Source organism: Anser cygnoides, chromosome 6 (assembly GCF_040182565.1).
Source record: "Anser cygnoides isolate HZ-2024a breed goose chromosome 6, Taihu_goose_T2T_genome, whole genome shotgun sequence".
Classification (NCBI taxonomy): Eukaryota; Metazoa; Chordata; class Aves; order Anseriformes; family Anatidae; genus Anser; species Anser cygnoides.
In genome coordinates this window covers 5,180,306-5,203,428 of record NC_089878.1, presented here as the reverse complement: position 1 = coordinate 5,203,428, position 23,123 = coordinate 5,180,306, and the positions used below count along the sequence as shown (strand labels likewise).

The 23,123-nt window shown below is 48.7% G+C and overlaps 1 protein-coding gene and 1 long non-coding RNA gene across 5 annotated transcripts in view; one reads left to right on the top strand and one right to left on the bottom strand.

Annotated features, from left to right (window-relative positions):
- Positions 1–23,123, top strand: part of LOC136791048 (uncharacterized) — a 54,913-nt gene that overhangs the window by 29,907 nt on the left and 1,883 nt on the right. For all 3 annotated transcript variants that reach the window (XR_010832172.1, XR_010832171.1, XR_010832173.1), the window contains 5 exons: positions 7,969–8,293; positions 9,427–9,659; positions 10,806–10,979; positions 14,243–14,501; positions 17,195–17,236. This is a non-coding gene — a long non-coding RNA (uncharacterized lncRNA). The remainder of the gene's footprint in view (positions 1–7,968; positions 8,294–9,426; positions 9,660–10,805; positions 10,980–14,242; positions 14,502–17,194; positions 17,237–23,123) is intronic.
- The window catches only part of TMEFF2 (transmembrane protein with EGF like and two follistatin like domains 2), a 331,707-nt gene continuing 326,943 nt past the window's right edge, over positions 18,360–23,123 (bottom strand). For both annotated transcript variants that reach the window (XM_066999055.1, XM_066999056.1), the window contains 2 exons: positions 20,061–20,147; positions 18,360–19,658 (listed from right to left, as the gene is read on the bottom strand). In XM_066999055.1, coding sequence (XP_066855156.1) covers positions 19,562–19,658; positions 20,061–20,147 — 184 coding nt within the window. In that variant the 3' untranslated portion in view covers positions 18,360–19,561. The remainder of the gene's footprint in view (positions 19,659–20,060; positions 20,148–23,123) is intronic.

The window sequence follows — 23,123 nt, the reverse complement described above, 5'->3', positions numbered from 1 at the left end:
AGGAGCACTGACCCCATTATTTAGAATAATGCACAGCTGCTCCCAGGGCTGGTCCAAAGTTGGTCGCTTGGGGGAAAGGCTCTGAACTTGAGCAGGCTTTGGTTGCTCATCCCTGTGCTGATGTTCCCAAGCCCAGGACGTTTCTTTTTATCTGCTGTGCCTGGCGTTTGCTTGGCAGCAGGACTGCCTGTTGCAGCACAGATAGTTTTGGTCATCGTTTCTAACACTTGGGTGTATGCAAGTCCTCCATGACTTTCCTGTAGACTAAGAGCATGGATTATTTGGAGTCCGAACAGCCCTTTTCTCTATGTAGGAAACAAAATATTTTAATAACGCTGCCTTGAAAATGGATGTGAATCAATGGCTTAATGCAGATGAGTTAGCTGATTCAATCACCAAATGGTCAAGCCCCCGAAGGTCCTGCAGCACTGCTGTTGTTACCTCATTCTGTTATTTTTGTCACTTTTTTCAGGCTGCAGCTTGTATTTTGCAAGTTGTGAGAGCTTGAAAAAAATGTTATTTCGTGAGTAAATTCACTTAGGAAAAAACCCACTGAGTCTGCCAGAGTTGTCAACAAGGAAAGTATGCCGAGACTGTAAAATATGCGGGCTGGGAGGGGAGTGGACATATTTTAAAGGGAACAGCCCCAGCAAAACCCTTGTGTTCCCGCCTGCCCTCCTGAGGAGCACTACCTGCTATGTTGTTCCCGACCCGCTGGCATTTTCCCAGGCTCCCACCAAGTTGCTGCCTTTTTCTCGTGTTGGCCAGGCTGTTCTGAGCCTTCTCTGGAGGTCCTGAAGGTTTTTGAGGTTCTTCCAGCTCCTGGCCCGCTGTGCATCCTAGAGAAAACCTACGGCATGGTGGTCAGCACGAAACACAAGAAGTATTTTCCCTGTTTATCCCCCGCCCTGGTAAAGCAAATCCAGAGACAACATCACTGCGTTAGCAGCAAGGCCCCTCAGCACCCACCGTGGGCCACTCCTTGGGGTCCCCGTGACTTAGGAGGGTCTCCCTGGGGTCCCCACCCCAGGGACACGCTGCGGGGGAGCGGTGGCACGAGGCCGGCAGTGAGCCAGCCCCGGGATGGTGCCGCTTCCAGCCAGCGCCGAATTCCAGCTGTGGGGTCTGACACCAGCTGTCAGGTCTGATTACGCGGCACATTTGTAACAAAGCTGTCAGGTTGGCTGGGCTGCCTGGTCTTTGAGGAATCGGAGTGTTTTGATCCAGTTTTTATTATTTTTTTTAAGCTTTATCGATTAGTTCAGAAGAGCAGTGGAGGAGGTTTTTTGCCAAGTTGCACTGCAGGTTTTGCTGGTGAGAAACTTCGTAGAGGAAAACACTTTACATTTATTTAGAAAGAAGCAGCATTAAAGAGATTAAATTTATCAGGGTCATCTCCCGTAAGTCAAGAGTTCTTTTCATGTAAAGTCAATGTGCGTGAATTATACGGGCAGAAATTTGAGGTTAACTCACTCATCAGTCACATGATGCTGGGGATAATAAATGTTTTATGCCGGAGCATTACTGATAATTTATTAGGCATGGAATAATAGGTAAAACAATATGACAGGAGTGGAAGGAGAGGGGAGCTAATAGGGGAAGAAGAACGGCAGGGACTGTAGACATCATCCTCAGCTTATCGAATTTCACGTCAAAGCTCCCACCGGCTTTAAAGGGATTGCATGAGGCCATCTACCCGTGGAGAGCTGGGAGGCAAAGAGCTGATTAAATCGCTTCTGGCCTGGCCCCTCTCCTAGTGCTAAACTCAGGCCATGCTCCTGCCCCAGTGGCCACAGGAGGGGCTTATGTGTCACCTCTGGTCTGGGGCTGGTCCGGCTGCCAGGCGGGGACACTGCAGTGACCCAGTGGGAGGGATGTCCCCCTCCTCACGTGTAAGTCACACTCGGTTCTGCTTCATTTCAGGTTGTCTCGGAAGAGGAGGCATTAAGCGAGGTACAGAAAAATGAGATTAAGTTGGTCCCTCAAACCATAATGCTGCCTTTTAAAAATATTTAAAAAAATGAAATCCTATGTATGTTATGAGCAGGTTCACCGGTAGCATCCATTTTGCCTTGTGCTATAAAATCGTTATAGAAGAAAGGTAATTACAGAGGCACAGTGATGGATTTACATTGCATTTGTCACTAAGCGCCCAGTTTGGACCAGTACAGCGAACCCAGCCCTGGGGATCACTAACTGGCTGGCTGTGGCCCTGCTGAAGCCTCATTTGATCCACTGATCATTCATTATTTCAGGCAGACAGGGCTATTGCTTCGTCTCTCCTGTCCAAATTGGGGGCTGTTGCAGGCTGGAGTCTTAGGAGAACAAATATATGGGAGTGGGAAATTTGGAGAGTCACTGCTGGGAGAGATTTTAATATTTGGGGGAAGAGAAAAAGATGAGGATGCCTGGCAGGAAATGTATCATCATAAAAGAACATGAAACTGCAATTTTGCTCTCTTGTGCAAATGGCATCCAGCGGAACTTAATATGCAACGAAGAAATCCACTTCCACTTTATCGGCCAGACTAAATCATGTTATGCACAGGAGACTTCCTTTTGCCGTGTGCCAAATAGTAATAATTTTGTGCAGACTTGTAGACAAGTAAAAAAATAAGCCACATAAAAATACCATATGTGCCAAGCATTTTCTGTGTATTTCCTCAGACGTTTGAGGAGCTCAATAATAAACTACAATTTTTCTTCGAAAAGCAAATTAAGTTTATGTGACAGGGGAAAAGAATAGCTTCCTTAGCTTAAGATATGGGAGAATATTTCAGGCACTCGGTTGGGCTTTTCAGCAGCTTGAGCAAAAGCGAGGTCAGGACACCAGCGGACACAAATTGAACAGCATATGGGCAGTCAGGCCGGGCTTGGCAATTTGTTGTTTTCATCTAGAGAATATGTGGGGCACCGAGCAGGATAGGCAAGTCCATTAGTATCAGAATAATGATTTAAAAAAAAAAAAAAGGGAGGTGATATTAAAAGGACGTGGAAAATGGCAGCATCTGCAGCATGGCCCGTGGGTACCTGCTGGGAACTAGCTTTGCTTTTGGGGCGAGGACCCAGCTCGGTCCTGTAAGCATCCTGATGGATGTGGTGTTCCTCCTGATGGAGGAGGTGTTCAGTGGCAGGCAGATAGCCCTTCTGCTTCCTCTTCCCTCCTCCACTAGAAGAAAGTAAAAATTAGAAAGCTTTTAGAGTTTGCACTGGATGCACATGGATACTTTTTACACCAGGACCCTTTTTATTACAATGCATTTTCAGTGATTTCTTTTCTCATGGAACTTCTCAGGGAACGCTGGGCAAAACAACCTTCCCGGCGAGGACGAGGACAGCCCGCCCCCCCGCAGCCTGTGTCCGTGCTGTTACAGGGGGCTTTGCTGGAGGCGATGCCTCTTCCCCACGGAGGGGAGCTTTCTAAGGGTAAATCGGGGTTACGATCAGTGTTTTGCTAAAAAGGAAGCTGCCTTTCTCTGGCACATTCCTCGGGACTGCCATTATTGGTAAAAAGCTGGCAGAAGAGCTTTTCCTCACTTGTAATCTGGTTGTTTGGAAGACGAAGATAATGAAATCACATTTAATGGAAGCAAATAGTGCATTAATTATGTGAGAAGCAGGTGAATTTAGGCGATCTGTTTTCTGCAGATAATTGGGTGACTCGAGCAACCTTCTGCAGACGTACCGCCGTGTGCATCCCTCGACTCTTTTATTTGGGATGAGCCGTAGCGGAGCTGGAGCCCGGCGAGTGCCTTTCCCTCAGTGCCGAGGCTCCTGTCATGTCGTGTCCTGCTGCTTCACGGTCTTCAAGTGACATCGCAGGAGATAACAGTGCAATGCAAAGCGAAGCGTCACAAACACGACGTGGCATGTCCAAAACAATACTTGCTCTTAGTAGATCAGTTACCCTTTAAAAGCGAGCGTTTAGGTTTGTCCTCAGATAATTCGATGGCTCCCATCTCTGGAAGGAATGATATCAGCCTGAGTTACTCCTTCTGATGAGCGGCGATGATGGGACAGGAGGGCATGGAAAGGATGAGAGAGCATCACCCTGGGGGTGCACATCCCTTGGCTCAGTCTCACGCCCCTGGTCAAGGCAAAGATCACAACAGCGATGTAAGAGAGAGGCGAACAGCATCCACCACGGGCCGGCTGGCCTCAGTTCTCGGTGGTAATTATTTTCAGTGGCTGAAAACACTTATTAATTTAGTTATATAAAAAGCTGCATATTTTTCAGAGCTCCTGTTGAGGTTAGAAGAAAAAAAAGGTTAAATCAGGTACCGAGCATCCATGACGCATAGTATTAATATCCTATTTATTATCACACAGCTATTAAGTGTTTTTATTCAGAAAGATTGAATAAGCAGAAAGTCCTCTACATAGGACACGGCTAAAATGTCAAGCTGCAAATTAGTTTGTTTACTCAGCGAGTACCGAGGCTTTCCGAAGCGCTCCTTTATGTGCTGTCATCCCCTGGGTCGCGGGCAGGAAACTTGTATTCAAAGCAAAGCCACGAAGCTGGGTGAACTGGTTTTTTAGCCTGGGCACAGATCACTAGGAGTTATTTACAAGCGTTGGCTGCAGCGCTGAGCCGTTAACCATTGCTCTGTGTTTCAGATGTCCATGTGCTGGTGCCCCGGTGCTGCCTCCCTCCCCCAGTTCAGCTCTGCCCGTGCTTCCCGCTGTCACCCCAGACCTGCTGGAGATGGTCTGTCTTCTGCGAGAGAGGAGGGCGAAGCCCCCTGCCACTAACAGCTCTTTGCCAGCTCTTGCGTTGGTTGGGGTTTGTTGAATGTGTTTGAAAAAAATCTGGGGAGAAGTTTAGGTTCTCTAGGAACTGATGGTGGGACAGCCATCTCCTGCACTGGCCTCTTGCTGGGCATCAAATCAGGATGTCCTTCCTGAACAGATCAGCCCTGACTGCTGCTCATGTTGCCAACACGAAAATCAATTAATCCCTGCCACATGGGCTGCTCCAAGCAGGAAAGCAGCACATGGCAAACTGGTCCGGCCCTGCAAACCCTTCTGTGTCTGTCACAGAGGGCCTATCAAAGGGGAATGACCTTGTTGCTGCTGTGCGATGAGACAGATGTGAAGCGATGACCCAGATGTGTAAGGCAGCCTGTTGCTGGTCCTCCAAACCCACCAGCTGCTGTGCCATTGCTTTTCAGCTGCCTCTCGCACTGCTTCATGCCTGCACCGTGCTGCTTGAGTAACTCCACAAAACCCCTCTCTGAAGTGGGACATAAATCAATGGCACGTGTAGCTAGCCCTGCCTGGACCACGGCGGGTCCCCAGATCCCACAGCATCGATGTCTGGCTGCCACGGAGCCTTATCTCCTCTGCCTCACCTTGCTTACAGGGTGAGGAGGGGGTGGCTCTGGGGACTCAGGGCACAGGACGGGTACGTGGGCATGTCCCCCATCCTGTAGTTTTCCTCAGCTTGGGATTTTTTTGGTAGTGCAGACCTACAATTAAAGGGAAGTCCTCTCTACAAAAAAAAACAAACCGAGCCATTTTCCCCTCCAAATCTTCTGACGGCATTACAGATTGCTGAAAGAAAGGTCTTCATCTGGGGAAGGTTTTTTTCTCCCAGCTTGCTCTCTTCACAGTTTCACTTCCCAACCTCTTCAGTGCTTGCCAGGAGCAGGACCCACAAATCTAATACCTAAAAGGAGCTGGCAAGGCCACGGCAGGAGAAAGTTGTGATTGAAGAAACAGAGCCTCAGGATTATATTTAGTAAAATGTTTTCTAAAAACAATAGTAAATCGAAAACAAACAAAAACCTGCTTCCTGACTGCTAAACACGTTTGTCCAGCCTGAGAGCTTTGCTAATAGTGCTGCAATGTTTCCTAGCGCTCAGCATCACAGCAACTACTTTGCAGTGTATTGCTTCACAGCGTTACGGAGGGTTTGTTTGCTCGCTTGTTTCTGCATGATCTCCAGGCATCAGGGGGTACCCCGGTGGGGTAAGGCAAGCGAGATGCTGCAGGGGTGTGCTAGATGCTGTTTAGCTTTTAACTCTCATGGACAGACAGCAAAAAAGAGATTGCAGATTTCCTAAATGTAACTCCAAGAAATAATATGAATGGAAATACTTCTTTAGCTGACTGGTGATGAAAAATATCATTTAAGAGATTCAGAAAAATACCTTCTGCTCTCAGACAACGCCCAGCTGACTGAGAAGCTTACAGGGAAAAATGCAAGCTGAATTTTGCATTAAAACGTCTTTCTTTTCCATCCTCTTTCTCTCTCTCACTCTCATTTTCTTACATGCTGATAAACCTTTCTCTCCCCAAGCTTATCATCACATCGGTCCACTATTTTGTGTAGGGCAGTAGCACATAATTCGAGGTAACATAGCCTGAAGGGGCAGCGTGCTTTAAAGATGCTTATTTATTTATTTATTCCCCACAGATTCAGCATTATTGGGTCAGGCAGCAGGTAGCTAGCTGCCTTCTGTAGCTTTAATGAGTTTCAAGAGGACCAGGTCAACAGGACCAGCATCATCTCTGTGTCATTTGCCATATCTGCATCGTGCATCCATGAGAGCTCTCCATCCTGAGATGTAAAAGTGTGGGTGTTAATAAAAATGAAGCAGTTAAAAATAAAGCCTCTGGCCAAGCTGCTCTCAAGATATTTGCCATAGGGATGATGCACGAGGCTTGCAGCGAGTCGGCGGGTGATTTGAGGAGCTCAGATCCAGGCTAAAAAGAAAATAATCAGATGTTCTCCACCGCATACTTTGAGCGAATACTTCCACATCTCCAGTTACTAAATGCGGTAATATTTGGACAATTAGAGTCATACAGAGGAGGACATGAAATGTCAGGTTGTAGGAGGTTAAAGTCTTTTCACTTTTTTAACTTTTAACTTCCCAAATCATTTTCCTCTGGCATAAAAAATTTGATTGCCTCCAGAACAGCCTTGTTTAGACTGCATTTGTTGATCTTTATCTTGCGAGCTTACATCCTGCAATGAAACCTCAGTGCTTGCTGCTTCCTGGGCTGGTGGGCTTGTCCATCGCCCTGCCCAGCGTGCTGCAGGGTCGTGGCCCCGTCTCCATCCCTCTTCCTGAGCCTGGTCCCGTCCGCTGCTGTTCCTTCTGAAGGACAGCCAAGTTGTCTCATGTATCACAAGCCCTGTCTCGCGGAAATTGCTCTCGACTGCATGGTTTCCTTTGCTGCACAACTTCTAATTAGGAAAAGGTTAATTCCTCACTGTGGTTTGCTCTCAAATATTATTCAGGCTCTGGTTACCGTTCCCTATCACCCTCCTTCCTCTGTCTCTCATGTAAAAATAGCTTTTAAAGATAAGTCGGATTCAGATTTCTGTATTTTTGCCTGTTGCCTTGTATGTCTCTATCTAAAAGCATATTACTTGCGTCACTTTATGTGAAAGCCATGTAATTATTATTATTTTTTTTTTAGTTTTGAAAGGATTTTTCTTTTAAAGGGAAAATGGCACATCTCTGCATTCTTTGTCTTAAGAGATGTGGGGATTGTGAAACTTGGTGGGAGGAGAGGTTTGACAGCCGGCAGTGACAAATAGCAAGAAGGGCTAGCCGATGTCCCTTGACATATTCATTCTAGTTAGTGGACAACAGTGGTCATCTACACAGGCTTTTCAGAGCTGAGCTTTTTTACTTTTGGATTTAGGTTTTGTTTTCTCATCAGAAGTATTAATTGAGTTCAGCATGACTTTGCCAGCTGGCCAGGTAGTTGTCATCAATGGTTATTCAGTCCGTAAGGCTGCCAAATTCTCCTGGTGCTTTTTAGTTTGGTTGCACACACCAACGTTTGTGAAGACATGCTTCCAAATGACTTTCCAGCGTTTGCTGGCAGAGGACAAGGTGGAGGTGTACAAAAGAGATAACCACCTCACAGTGGGTGAGGACAAGACCCCTGGCCTTGCTGTTACTGCTCACAGCAGCAGTGGTGGTTCACTGCGGCATCTCTCTCCCCCAGGTCTCCAGGCTGCCCTTCCAGGGACCCAGCAGTGTCAGTGGAAGAAGGCCTGAGGGTGACTCTCAAAAGCTAGCACCAGGAAGCACAGCCAGCATCGAATGGAGGTGCTGCAGGTCTGCAGGGCAGCTGAGAAACAGATCTGCGGTGCCGCCTAACACCAAAGAAACCAATGTAAGCCATACCGTGAAAAGATGTAGAGGCAAAAGCTACTGGAGAACATCAGGGCTGCTGCTCTGGTCCTCCTGCAGAAGAAGTGTTGCGTCCTCAAACCTTCCGAGTGACTTCTGAGAGCTGACGTGGGGAGGCCATGAGTGTGATAATGAAGGTAAGAGGGTGGTGACGGGTATTTTTAGCAGTGGTTGGGATGATATTTGGTGGCATTAAGGCACTGGGTCTGATGGCACCTCAGAGGCCTCCTGGGCCCCTTTGGTGCACTGTGTCCAGCCCCAGGCTTGGGCCTCAGGTACAGGCAGCTCCTTGGTCCTGGCTGGCTTCACGCTGCTCTCTCCAGGAAGCACAGCACTGACAGGGTGAAGGTATGCAAGAGGAGCACTGTTGCGTGTCCTGACTCTCTGCTGTCATCTGAGGTCAGAGACCAGAGGCTGGGCGGCTGGACCTTTGGTACGCCCTGGTGTGGCTGGTCCTAGGTGCTTGTAGCTGCTGGCATAGCAGCTGTGCTGGTCTCGGGAGGTGACCTGCATCCAGATCAGGCCATTCCGTTCCCCATGGGAGAAACAAAATCAGTGATTTGTCACCTGTCATTTAAAAGCAAAGTTCCACTTGGTAGGGCACAAGCAGTTAAAAAACAATATTGCTGGACCAACAAAGCTATGTACGTTCAGCTCTCCTCCCCTGAGGGTCCCAGAGGAACCCTCGCCAGGCTCTCCTGCAGCGTTAGGGGAAGGACAGGCGACGAGCCCTGCGCCAGCCCTCATTGCAGGCCACGGGCTCCTCAGAGGGGGATGGTCTCCGGGCCTCGGCAGCCCTGCTGCTTGCTGAGCCCTCGGCTGACGGCATCGGTGCCGCTGGGTGCGGGAGGACGTGCGGGAGTAGGGCTGCGCCTCGGTGGGGGCTCTGCTGCCTGGACAGACCCACGCTGGGTCAGAGCCCGCGTCCATCTGCCTCCCGGGGCTGCCGGCCGGGCTCCTCCACACAGAGCAGCTCCGCAGCCAGGGCCAGCCCGGGCAGCGACTGCTGCTGCTACCGAGCTTGTTGCTGCGTCGCTAATGAGCGAGTGGCTGCGAGTTCATTTCCCTCCCCTGCACTGGTTTTCCAGACTCCTTCTGGAGAAACCACACCAAATTCTGACGAAAGCAACATTGCAGTGTGCTAGATAAAATTGCAGCTTTTTTTTTTTTTTAATTTCCTTTTAGCTGGCGCAGAGTCTCTGAAGGCATCAAAATCAATACTTTTTGCATACACTGTGCTGCAGCATTTGAAACTATTTGCTCTTATTAGGTAACATTTCCCTAAAAGACATCACTATTCCTGGTTGAATATCATCCCGTGCAGCTGGGGAGAATGAGGATTTCGAGGAGGAGAAGGCTTGATGCAGCCAAATACCGACAAACAAACACAAACCAACCCAGCCGCCGTTTGTGCTGCTTTTGACATGTTTTCCACTGACATCTGAGAGGTTCTCTGTGAAAAGAGCAACAGCCAGAGATCGCCTTCCTGCACTGAAAACATCAGTGAGCAAAACGTTTCCATCTTTAGAAAGGAATATGTATGTTTGGAAGGAGCATATATATGTGTGTATGTGTATATATATATATATATACATGTATATATTTTTCTGCATTTTTTCGCAGTGAGAGATGCATACATACCATTTGTGTCCCATCCCCATGCCAAGCCCACCCTGCTTGCCACTCTTTCCACTGTTTGAATCCCCACTGCCATGGGCGACTGCTGTGAAACGCTATTCCTCTGCAGGCAGGAGCCCCTCAGATTAATAGTATGTCTGAAGTCTGGAGAGAAAGAAAGAAGAAAAAAATCATTTAAAACATCCCATTAAAATGCCACTCCACATATGAAAGAACCCATTAAAACTTTTATGGAGCTTTTTAGATTTGTTTCCCTGTTCTGCGTTTCGTGCTGAAGTCGGGCACGCCTCCCTTGCCATTCCCTGGTGTGACAGACATTTCTGCCTGTGCCAACAGGGATGATTGGCTTTCGAGGCTGTCCTCGCGTGTTCTTGCTTTTCATGGCCATGGTTTTACAAACTAAACTATCCGATACCCTGTGGGTGAGAGATGTAAAAGCTCCCAAGGCTTGTTGCAGGACCTGGGAGCGGGGACGTGTCCCCATTGAGCTGCTGCAGTTGCAGCTTTAACCCTGGGCCGCTCCTAAACAAAAGCTGCTGGTCATGGCACATCGTGCATTTGGGATGCCAAATAGTTCAGTTGCTGCTTGGAGAAGTTGTGTGTTTATGAATTTAAGACCAGCTGCTGGGGCTTCCCTGCTGCAGACCGCCCCACCTGGCTCTACAAGCCTGGCGCTGGCTGCAGGAAGGCAAGCAGCCTTCGCCCTGCAGCCACACCATGTCTCCAGAAACCTTTTCATCGTGTTCCTCGTTGCTCCGGAGGATAATTGCTTCAAAGAGCAGCCCCGGTGCCTGGTATTTCAGTTTGTCTTACTACCTTAGTGCTTGCCAAGCCAGCCGTTCTTGCCAAAAACGGAGTGACGGCTGCTGGCAGGACTGCCTGTCTTGCCTGCTCACCCTTCCCGCTAATATTTTCTTGAATGCAAACCTGCCCTTCATTTTCTGGTGAATTAGTTGTGCCCACACAACAGTTTTAAAGGGCAGGATTTAGCCCATGGTTTCCTCTCTGCAGGCCATCAAAGGGTGTTGCTGGAATACGCACTTGCCGCGGGGAGCAGCCGGCTGGCACCAGGCAGGAGCATTGCATGGAGCCGCATCCTGGCGGCAGTGTGGACGGACAGACACAGGCATGCCTGCAGAAACGCAAAGTTGTTTGCTGCAGGACGGTCTTGTAGCAAGGATGGAGGTAGGAGGTGGCAAGTTTGGGCTGGGGGAGTTTTCCCTGGGCTTCGGGAAGTACAAAACAGCCTCGGGACACCCGTTAGACGGTCTGGATATAATCACCTCTTCCCCTTCTAGCTTTGGGTTTATTGCAACATCCTCGGTATAAATTTTTTAGAAGTGTTCAGTGCAAAATGGCGAGGCGGTAGCAGTTCCGGCACAGCTGTGCTCATGGTGATGTGCGTCGGGGTTGCCATCGTGGTCACAGCAGGGCACCATGCTTCCTATCGCCGTTTCAAATTACCTAAACAGCCAGGGGTTATTGTTACATCTTTAAGATCCCTAAAATTGGACATTCCTCCAAAAAAAAAAAAAAAAAAAACCAAAATCTGATGCTGTTAACCAGGGGCTGGGCAGCAGTTGCAGGGCTGGACGAGGTGGGGTGGAGAAGCCCATCCTGAATTTGACATTTTTGTGTAGGACAAACCCACCGCCAGTGATGCCATGGCTGTTGCTAAGCAGCAGGTGATGGTCGCTATAGCCGAAATTCGGCTCTTAAAGGTACATTTGCGAAGAGCAATCTTTTGTGTGCGTGAAATTAATTTGCAGGTGTATGGGTTTCTATTAGGTAACGGTGATAAAGTTTTGAAGTGCTTCGGTGCGGCACTAAAACAGGATACAGTGTGTCGTGAAGCTACTGCGCAGCAGAAAAGCATTAAGCCCTCCCCTTTAATTAATTGGAATTTAAAGCTGGGCTACCTTCCTCACCAAAATAAATTAACAGTAAATCAGGTTGCAGAATAAATTAACAAATTAAGCCGGGCTGGTTGCAAAGTTTAAAAGACAGAGCGTCTGCGAGCTGCTTGCGTTGCAAATGCAAAGCGTTGAGCCGGCCGGGAAGGCTCTGGCATAAAGATGTCACGGCTCGGCTGCAGGCTGGGGCAGGCTTCTGGGGTCCCCTGGGGCTCGGGGGCAGCTCAGCCGCTGCGGGGAGGCTCGCCTGCCGGCAGCGGGGAGAGGGGAGTCGTGGCGAGGTGCTCAGCTGTATTACTTTCAGGTGGTTGCTACATCTTTTCTAATTAAAATAAAATCATCTTAGGACTCCTGAAATGAATATTTGGTATAATAGATTCAGAAAGTGATGAAAATGTTTTCATTAAATAGTGAGAGAGGGAGAGAGACCCTGCAAGGCATAGCATTTTATCTCAAGTCTCTAATAACATTAATAAACTCTTTAATCTTTGTCACGTTTATGACTTAATGGCAATCCTTAAAGACATGACAGACAAGCAAGCGCTGCCAGGTTCCTTTAACCTCTACACATTCATATTCTTCCCGGGGTTTTCATTAAGTGGAAAAATCCCTCAGCGGCAGGCTCGGTGCTCCGTGTAAAGCCGTGCGTGGCGGAGGAGGAGGCCGAGCCCTGGCCGGGGCCAGGCGGTGGCATCGCCATCCTCCGGGGCTGGGAGAGAGCGATGACGGAGCCTTCCTCTGCCTGCCAGGGGCTGTGCCAGCCCTGGAGCCACCGCACTGACCCTGCTCCCTTCTCCCCACATCCTGCTCCATCGGCATCCCAGGGGGCTGCTGCTTTTCGTGGAAGGAGGGCATCCGGGATGCAGCACCCAGGAGAAGGGAGCGGCCCGGCCAGTTGCGTGGTCAGGGTAGGACGTGCCGTCGGTTGCTGACAAACACATGCCTGCGCTTCCAGGCAAAATCATCTGCTGCGAAGAGCCGCGATGAGGCTGCGTGGTCAGTGCTGCAGTTGTGGCTGCCAGCTCTAGAGCTGCCGAGCACAAACTTCGCTCTGCCCCTGCACGCCGCTGTCCCGTGGGCCGAAAGAAGCAGGTGTCCTGGGGAAAAACAGTGTGTGCTGGGGTAATGAGAGGGCTGCACGGCAGGATTGCCGCAGCTAGGAGCTGAACCCAGCCTTTCTGCTTTCCTTTTTTATTATTATTTTTGCAGACTACCAGCAACCTGGCACTTTGTAATCTTTGAGTCCTTGACTATAAAACCTAATTAATGCTCTTTTAATGTAAGGTTGTTTTTTTTCTTTTCTTTTTTTTTTTTTTAATCGTTAGTATCTTTTTAAATGTTATGTGGAAGTGCAGCCTTATTTCCCTCTGTTGACAAGGGTTTGGCCCCAAAATAGTCACTGCCACCGCTGCCATCTGAGCAGTCATGGTTGGAAGCAGATGGAGGCTTCACCCAGAGGGGCACCAGCTGCACGGCTCCACGTGGTGAGCCCAGAAAGAGGTTGTCAGCAGCAGCTTGGCCCCTTCAGACCATCCCTCCCTGCCTCTCTTTGTCCCTTCCCCAGCTCAGGGGTCCTGGTGGGGCCAGGGGCAGGATGGGGCAGGGGTGCTCCCGTCGCAGGATGCACCCAAGGGTGGCTTGAGAGAGTCTTAAAAAAAAGTCTGGGGGGGTCTGTTTAATAATAAAAAGCGATGGGTGACTTAGAGATGGGGCAGTCAAGGTGAGCTTTTCAGGTAATAAAATTCAGAACAAAACCGCTTTGGGGACTCCTGAGCCCACCCAGCTCAGCACCTAGTGTGGAAAGCTGGGAAGCCTGCCCCTACCCAAAGTGACCCGGGGGCAGGGGGACCTGCCGTGTCCCAGGGCGAGGCACCAGCCCGCTGCAGGAGGCATCGCATCTGGGTTTGGTTCAGCGTCATCTGCCGTGAGCACAAATACCAGCTCGGTGGCTCGGCTGTTGTCAGTGAGGAGCTGAACCATCTTTGGTTGTTTTGCAGTCAAACGCCAGTAAAAAAATGAGGAATCACCATTAACCCCCTCCTTGATTTGCATAGTTTTGATGCCATCAAAAAAACAGACAACAGTAATGTAGCATAAGGAGAATTTTTAAATAGAAGCATTACATTTTAAAACCCTAATAAAGATAAAAGCAAAATAAGCACTGGAGTTTGAGTTTAGAGAATGGGGAAAGAAAGATTATTCTGTGCTGGTAAAGTAATGAAGGTACTGGCTGGTAACAATGTTTAATAGCACATTAATGCTGAATTACTTTGGAATTTCTGCAGAAGTCGAGATGACATCCACATAAACACCAAATGAATTCCAAATGATTGGTATTATCATAAAGAGCACCAAATGAATTAATAATGATGGAACACTTAAACTAAAATGTTATCTTCCCTAATCTTGTGTCTCTCTTATGCACTGCTCAATTCATTTTTACCCAACTATGACCCTTTCTTGCATTTGTCTTTTCATTTAAAAAAAATATGTACTTTTTTCATGAATGTTTCTCGCCTGTGCTGTGTGAAGCAGGTCTTGGACCAGCCTGTCTTCCTGACGGTTTTGTGTTGGCATCACAAAATTCAAGAGCTGGATGGCAAGACATCTGGACGAGAGACACGTCGCTGGGAAAACGACTATGACTGATTATAGCCATCATAATAACAGTTCCTGCTTGATGGATCCACATGTGCGCAGACCTCGGGGCACCCTTAACAATGCTTAATAAAGCAAATGAGTCCCTCTGCAGCCGACACCAAAGGTATCCCCCTCCCGTGGAGAAGCCCAAGAGGTAAGGAAGCCTCACCTTGCCGTGCAAGCAACCCAACCGAAAAGGATGACAGGTGAACCTGAAGTGAGGGCTCATTTTGGGTGCTGGGTGGTGCTGGCCTGTGGGTCGAGGAGCCGAGCCCCAGTGTGGGCTCACCCCCGGGCAGACCGGGCTGGTGGGATGGGGACACCAGTGGAGGTGACAGCACCATCGCCTTCCCGCGCCGCCCCCGTCCCATCCTGGTGATGTGCCAGTGGTGCATCATTTTTCCACGGTGTGGAAAAAAAAAAAAAAGAAGGGAGAAACTGAGCCAGCTTTGGGCTGCCAAGGCACGGGGCTGGGTTTTGCTGGGGAGGTGGTGAGGCCAGGGGTGGCAGCATGTGCTGCAGGGGAATGGGCTTTTCTTCATGTACAATATCCACCAAAATACATAGCGATATGTGTTTTACACTTATATATACATATGTGTGTGCACGCTTAGCTGGCAGTTTTCCTTCGCTGCAGAAATGTTTGCCGTGCCATTGCTGGCGGGCCCTGGCCCATCACGCACGATTTGCTTCTGTGACAGCAGCAACATATAATTACATTACAAATTAACTTGCAAATGCTGGTGGAGACAAACTCAACGGTATTAAAAAAAATAAAAAAGAAAATGGGTTTCATCTTCCCACGTGCCTTGTAGCTGGTCCCTCCAGCCATTCTGCATCTGTCAGAATCAGTGCCCTGGGAGCACTAATCATTTTTATTAACCATTAAACAAGAAGCTTCTTTTTATTTGAAAATGTAAAACATGCAGGAAGCGCTATCTATAGCCTCTAATCCAGGTCACATTAACCGGCTCTTCCTCACCTACACCGCTGAAAGCGCCTCGCCGTAAAGCCTGCCTCTGCGCCGCATCCAGGCGGCCGCACGCAGATGCGGGCTTTTACCCTGAGTAATTACACCCGCGTGTGGGTGCCCTGGTGCAGAGCAGGTCCTCCCACAGCTTCCTGCCCTGTGGCCTTGCGAGGTGCTGCCAGGCTTCGTGCCTGTTCCTCGCCTTAACACCTTGTGCTGGGGAGTGGTGAGGAAGCCGGGGCCGGGCTCCGATGCCCATCAAAACTGCTCGCTGCTCCCTGACAAAGCCATCAATAAGCCTCAGAGAACAGAGTGCTCACCTGGCTTTTCTTTTTTTTTTTTTCTTTCTTTTTTTTTTTTTTTTTTTATTATTATGCAGCCTTGGCTGCTTCTGTGTGAGACTGCGGAATATTTTACTGCTTTGTGGCTCTCATTCAATACGGTTAAAAAAAAACATGAAAACTTGTTCTATTTATTTTTTTTTAAATGCACCTTTGTTTTCAGCAGCCCTCCTGCTGGGACAAAACTGTTAATTAAACTGGAGCTGAACTAAGCTAAACCCACCTAATATAAAAAGCATTACGGCAGACCGAAGAGGTGGCACCGAGAGACGTGGCTGCCTCTGACACGTCTGTCTGTCCGTCTCTGCAGTGCCCCAGCCTCCTGGCTGCCCCCCATGTGGTGGCTGTCTGCGTGCAGGGCGAAAAAAATGAGCATTTTTGGGTTCCCGTGCCAGAGAGACCTGAATTTAATGGGCTCAGTTGGCCAGGTTGTGGCTCATCCACACCGTAACGCTGGATATTATCAATAATAAATTGGCTCTAGAGACCTCGTTGTGGTGGCTCAGAGTATTTCCATCCACCTCTAAGTCCAGCTGAAGTCACTGGAGGGGAAAAAAACAAACAAACAAAAAAAAAAACAACACTACAGCAAACCGTGGGCCTTCCCGGCCCCACTTCACCTACAGATGCCAGTGCCTGTAAGCGCCGTGCAGCCAGGCGCAAACCCATGAATAAAAGAAAGGTGTGTGGACTTTGATGGGCGGTAATGAGCCTGGCTTCGACGTGAGGTGGTAACTTCCAGGCTGACGCGGAACGCCGCGGCACAGCGGCAGGCGTAATAAGGGGTGAAAGCAAGGATGCGGAGCGAGATGTGTCTGATGTTGGATGAGAGGAGAGATAGCCTTTAATCATTTTGTTTTCAAAGAAGCTTTAGCGAGCGCTTTGAAGAGGAAACTTTGCGAGAGCGGCTGCTGGAAAAGCGGAGGCAGCGCCAGGCGGCGCCCAGCGGCACCCGCCCCCTCGCTTAGCCTGGCTGCGGCCCTGACCTCTGTGGGCTGCGGCCTGCTCGGCCGTGAGGGAAAGGGGCTTTTAACGTGGGCCTGATCTCGTGCTGCCTCATCTCTGCCACAGCAAGAAAACACAGCCCAAGTTATTATTATCTGGTACTTATGATCTAATTATTATATTTTTAAATGTTATTATTTGAGGTAATCACCGTTTCTCCTGGTGCAGAAGGCAAGCTAAAGGGGACAGTGGCTACAACAGGCTTCCCAGTCTCCCTTCAATATGACTGTACTGATGACATTGTTAGTGCTGGATGGGAAGGAATGATAGCGAGCATCTGGAAAGAAGAGCGTTATGATGGCGGGGTGTTTGGGGAGGGAGAAGGCATGACTTGCATGCCCCGCTCCGCAGTTGGGCTGCATGGTGTATGCGTGGTACTGATACATGCTGCTGTGTAATTTATGGGACCTGGTGCAGCGCTCCAAGTAGCAGATTTGTGCACCTCCAGCCCAAGGGTGAATGCTTGAGCTTTGCCTCATGTTTAATTCTTAACCACCATGCCCATGACATTATTTTTTCTCTTGCTTCCAGCTTAAGGAGCACCCCTGAAGCAGCTGACCCACGCATCTCCAGGTACACTCTGAATAACTGAATTTGTCTTCCACACAGTACACAGTGTCTTTTTTTTTTTTTTTTTTTCTTTTTTTGGTGGTGGGGGTGATGCACTTAGTCCTACCCCAGGCCTGAAAACCTTGACCTCGGCTGCCTTGCCCATAGGGATGCACCCATGCTCCCCAGTACAGTGACTCAGGGAGGTGTGTGGCCTTACGATGCTTCCATCCCTTCAGGAAAGGAAAAAAGCAAACCAAACCCCAGTTCTCCAAATTCATGACCCTCTTTGAGCCAAGTTCTGCACATGCTTTATGCAGAAATCGCCGTTGCTTCCTGTACACCCTGAAGACGCTGTTATTGTCAGCCTGCATGCCCACACTAGCATGTTGAGGCCTCCGTTTTGGCGGCACAAGGAGGTCTCTGATGCTCGGTGGGAGCCGTCCCCTGGGCATTACAAACAACATCACTTTCCTCTTTCTGCCCTTAAGTCTGCAGCAGGTACTTAAAACCAGTCTGGTTTTTCGGAGGTGTGAAGGATTTGTGGCAGGCTCTGCAGCTGGGGATGCAGCCAATAACACCTCTAAAACGCGGGCTGTTCAGGGATTAAATGTGGCACTACACAGTAAATGCAGGGCCAATAACTTCAGCAAGGCTAGAGACGGTGTGTGGGACTCCTATTTCCGCTTCTAGCTATTTTCAGATGGGCTAAGAATTGCTTTTTTTTTTTTTTTTTTTAAAAAAAAAATGTAATTTTATTGCTCTAGTTACATGGCTATGTGTATGTGTTAACATTTGATTTTTTGCATTTCATGTAAGTGACTGAAATAAACAATCCAGAGCTGATAGTCCCAGTGGGGCGGGGGGACGGGACATTTGGATGCCGCTCAAAAATGTGAGTTTGTGACAAGGCTGGCCTCCAACACCTCGCTCAGAAAAGCACAAAGCACACAGGGAGGCTGAAGCGCAGTGCTCCCGCCAGCCCAGTCCTCAACCCAACGCTGCGGCGCTCCCTGCCATCACTGCGGCGCCTTAAGCTGGTGGCGGAAGCTGCAGAGGCGCAGCGTGGTGCTGCTGAGATGCCTCCTGCCCGCTGCCTGCCCAGGCACCGCACTCCCACGCCCATCAATCAGCATAGACCAGGTGCTGGGAAGCATCTCTTGCCAATCGCCTTTTATTACCTTCAAAAAATTCAAGAAACCCACAACAAGACAAAAACTGAGACCATGTGAACATCATGCAATGGATTCACTTTAAAGCAGGCTGGGGTGGGATGGTGGGGAACCAAAAGCCATGTTAGAGTAGAAATACTGCTTCACCCATGTCTGAAGGCCAGATATCGGGTGGGCTGTCACCAGTAGGGCTGGTGGCGACTGTTGTGAGTGACCAGGCTAATGCTGAAGGCAGGAGATGGAAACACACACATGATCCATCACCTCGGGTAACCCCAGATCTGATTGAGCCCCAGATGCAATTTCTTACATGGAGGTGACGGTGAAAAATACTCCTAATGTTTGTCATGAGTAGTTTGAGCCCAGGCAAATTCTCTTTGAGAAGGAGAAGCACAATGAGTAATGCTACAAGTTGTTTTGTTTTTTAGTTCAATTATGTTACTTAGTGTGACCAGTACTCCAGCAGTCAATCAGTGGAGTGGATGTGCTCCAGCATGAGTGAAGAGCCCACTCTCTGCCCTTCAGTGTCACTCTGTCATCTTCAAAATTCATAGCACAAACTCGAGTAATATTAGCTTCCCAAAAGACAGTGTTTTGGAGAGTTTCAGCTACCATGGAAATAACTTTGCATCTTGTCCATCATGTGGATGTGACAAAACACATGCCCTTATTTTCCTGAGATATAGCCAACATTTGAGTTCATTACATTTAATGGAGTAGGGTCACCCATAAAGTTATTCGTAAGGTATTTTCTGAGTGGTTTTTCACCTTCTCTTTGAAAAAATAAATTATATCAGCATGTTCATGAGGTACAAATGGTGCTGGCATTTCAGCTGTTATTATGTTATTAACTTTTTTAACCTAATAATTTTCAATCAACAGTAGGAAGCAATTTTCACTCACTCCAGTGACCAGAGTTGGAGATGCTGCAATGCATTCTCGCAGGGTTCACCTTGACGGACACCTGATTCCCTCCCAGACTGAGACATTACCCCCGGCACTCCCATAAGCAGTTACCAAGAATTTCCATTTCCCCTTCAGTTAGGACTTAATTTAGAAGGCAAGGATTTTTCTAAGCTATGGGAGAGTAAAGATAGATGGTATGGGAGAAGGCAGCTGATGAAATGTAGTTGAGTCCGGATCTGAAATATTTTATCCCTCCTCAATGTAGGTTAAATTATTCTTCACCTTTCCCACATCCATAATTGTCGCTGATCTTGGACCAACTCAAAACCCTACTACTGAGCTCAGTAGACTCAAAATTGCCACTAGAACTGGAAAAAGAAAGAAAAGAAGATTTGTTAGTGTCCATGTACAATATCCCAAGACTATACACAGCTATGAGATACAGCAAATTTAAGAAAGCCAATTTTTTTCTCATCACTGAGTATTTATTATATATAACAAATACATGAAAAAGAAAAAACTATATTGTGTGATATAAATAGTTTATTTACATTACAGAAAAACATCAAGACAATGTATACTATTTCAAATATATCCATACATAATCAAATATAGCTGTAGTACATGTTCTCATTGGTGTAGATTACCACAAATGCAAGGCAACATGTGTAGATCTTGTCTTAATCTTTTGTCTATAATACTGTATTTTGTAGTCCAAGCTCTCTGCAGTTAGTTTGGCCATTGTGGAAACATGCGCTCTTTAAATTAACCTTGTCGATGCTCTCGTCGTGTTGTCTGAACTGTAGTGCCCTGTGTTTTGCTTCTGTCTGTGGATTCTGTTGCTCCTGGGACATTTCCTGGAAAAGAGAGTTGTAAGAGCACGCAGTTCGCAACAAGGCATCTGCTGCATAGACGCCGCCCGCGGGCAGCAGTGGACGTGAGTGCTAAAGAGGGACCTTCTGGCACTCCTCGGGTTTCCTCCTCGAGGCGATGGGAAGGGCTGGCTGATGTCGAGGGGACTGTGCCTCACCCCGTATTGTCAGGGGACAAAAGCACCAAGCCATAAACAAAAGCATGGTAGGGGAAACTTTTTAAGATTCCTGCTCCTTACTGCAGCCCCTACTGTGCTGTGGTGCTCAGCTGTAGTTGGGCAATTATTTAAAATACTGAGATTATTTTCAGCAAGGTGCTGTTGGACAATTTAGGAGGGTCTCATGCTCACCTGCCCGGCACCACAGGCCCAGAAAGTATTTACAAAGCAGATGCAGCAGTAGATGTGCCTGCTGACTGTCCTGAAGAGCTAAGCATCTACAGCCGCTATCAGGTTCCAGGGAAATGCTCCATGCTTGGGACAAGAGTGGGCAGCACCTTTCCCTGTGGGTGTCCACACCTTTCCCTGTGGATGCTACACTCCTTACAGCAGCTGCACTGGAAAGACAAAGCCTTATTTTCTTTTGACTGGCTGCAAAAGCAAAGCTCTTTTGCATTGGGACCAAACCTCATGGTGCTCCTTGGCAAGGGCATGTTTCAACCTTGCACCCAAAGCAGCACTGGCTACGGGGAACGTTTCCTTCCACAGAGAGGCACCCTTAGACAGAAAGCGTGGGGATGTCCAGCCCTTGGTGACAGTCACAGGTTACAAGCAATGGAAAGCCAAAGGGTTGTAGCTGAAACTGCCGGGCTAGCAGAACTGCAGCAGGGTGACACCAACACCTTCTGAAGATCTTCGCACTCCTTGTATTTGTGGGATCAGCAGGAAAATGGTGAGCTACAGAAAACCAGCCAGCAATAGGATCAGTCCCTCACGGGGGTGACCTAGCTGGCATTTTGCAGAGGGCAAGGAACAAGCTCCTCCTGAGGCAGCCACGCTCCTCTTGTCTCCAGCTGATGCTCAGTAGGAGTTACACCCACCTGGAGCACCCCAGAGCATGCTGACACGGAGGAGAATCCCTCTGCACTGAGCTGACTTGTTTTTCTGTGCCATGAAGCTGCCTTCAGCGGCACTTTGTGAAGCCCTATAGGTCATGCCGGGGGGGGGCGGGGGGGGGCACCCCTTCTCAGTGCCATGCAAGCTCATGGCACTTGCCTTCAGCTCCCTGTCAAGTCACTCTCTAGCAGCAAAACGCAGTGAAAATTTCAGTGACCCTTTCTAATCAAAAAGGCTAGGGCTTTTTTTTTCCCTGTTGAATGGAAATGATGCTATAGTTTCATGACTCCAACTGAAAGGCTAAATAAGAGCAAGAGCATGAGGACTTACGAAGCATTTCACATTGCTGAAACACAATTATATAAGTGTCTAACGAAATATGGGTCAGATTGTCCTGACTTGTCGCACTTTTAAGCCAACAGGACCACCCCCTCATGAGAAACTGTATAGCTGTGTGCTAATTTTGCCTCTTTCCTTGCTTGGAAGCAGGAAAGCAGTCTGCTATCATTACTACGGGAAAAATCGGCTGGCATTCCCACCGCACTCAGAGGTTATGGCAGAGCTTTCATTATGAAAGTAATGCAGACTTGGGCTAGTTTGTGATTTCACGACAACCTCATTGTTCACTGCCTGCTCCCCAAAAGGCCGCCAACCTTCCCCGAGCAAATCGGGGAGCCATCGTTAGCAGACGCTGGGCTGATTCATTCAGCCCCACACCTGGTGTGTGCTGACAGCCTCCCAGCCCCGACATCCCCAGGTGGCCTCTCCTGTCCCTCCTGCCAGCAGTGGCGCAGCAGGACCTGGCAGGGTGACCAAGGGTTCCTCCCACGTCCCCCATGACGAGGATCTGAACCAGGTCTGTCCCAGCCAAGCAAAGCAGAGTTGGGGAAAAAAAGCCTTTGGTGGCAGTTTCAGCCGGGAAGCCACAGCTGATGTGGCCAGTGGGAAAACTGGAGTGGTTTTGTAAGAAACACGGAGGGAGTGGGTGGCTGAGGGATGGCCAGGGCGGTCAGCAGTCCCGGGGGATGTGGCCGTGTGCTCCTGGAGAACAGAGGGTATGGACTGCTCCAGCTGGACACAAGGAGACATGCACCTCGCAGGTGCTTCCCCAAAATCTGACAGTACCTACACGGTCACTCAGTCCGAGGTTGAGAGAAATCGATTCAACCATAGAGATTACTCCAATTAAGGCTATGAGAAAGCATCTCTTAACCCAAAATACCCGTGTTTTCATTGCATAATACACTATGGCACCGATCGATGGAAGCAAAGATGTACTCTGGAAAGGCACCAGGGCCAGGTTCTGACACGACGACTGCTTAAATGCAATGCTATTGGACTTACAAGTATGTTGTGTCTGGGTTTCTTAAGAGGGGTGTTGGCATTTAACCAGCCTTTCAGATGTAATAATCACTTACTAAAAACAGAGTGACAGCTTTTCCTCAGCCGTAACTTTTACCAGAAGACCTCTGTGGCGCTTGGCGGTGGAGATGCGCTCCCTTCCGACCACGGCAGTCACAGCGGTGTGAACGAGGCACCAGAGCACGGGCTGCCTGCCCACCCTCCACTGGGGCTTGCTCGCAAGCGTGAGTTACTCACAGTGCGATTCATAGCAGGTGAAACGCATTACGCATTCATTTTTAATTAAGTTATTTCTTCACATAAATAAGCTGCAGTGACTAAACATTAGGGAAGCACTAAAAAATGCAAAGCCATAAAGAAAACTGCTGAAAATCATTATGACACCAGGCCGTACCTACGTTATTTACCATCCTCCTCCGTTTCCATTGCTGCCTGCCCTTTGCCTTATCTCTACACTCAAAGTCCTCTGGCGCAGGGCCCGTGCTCCATCACTTTCCCCCGTACCTCTTGCTCAGTGGTCCCCTAATCCTCCACCCCAGCGCCT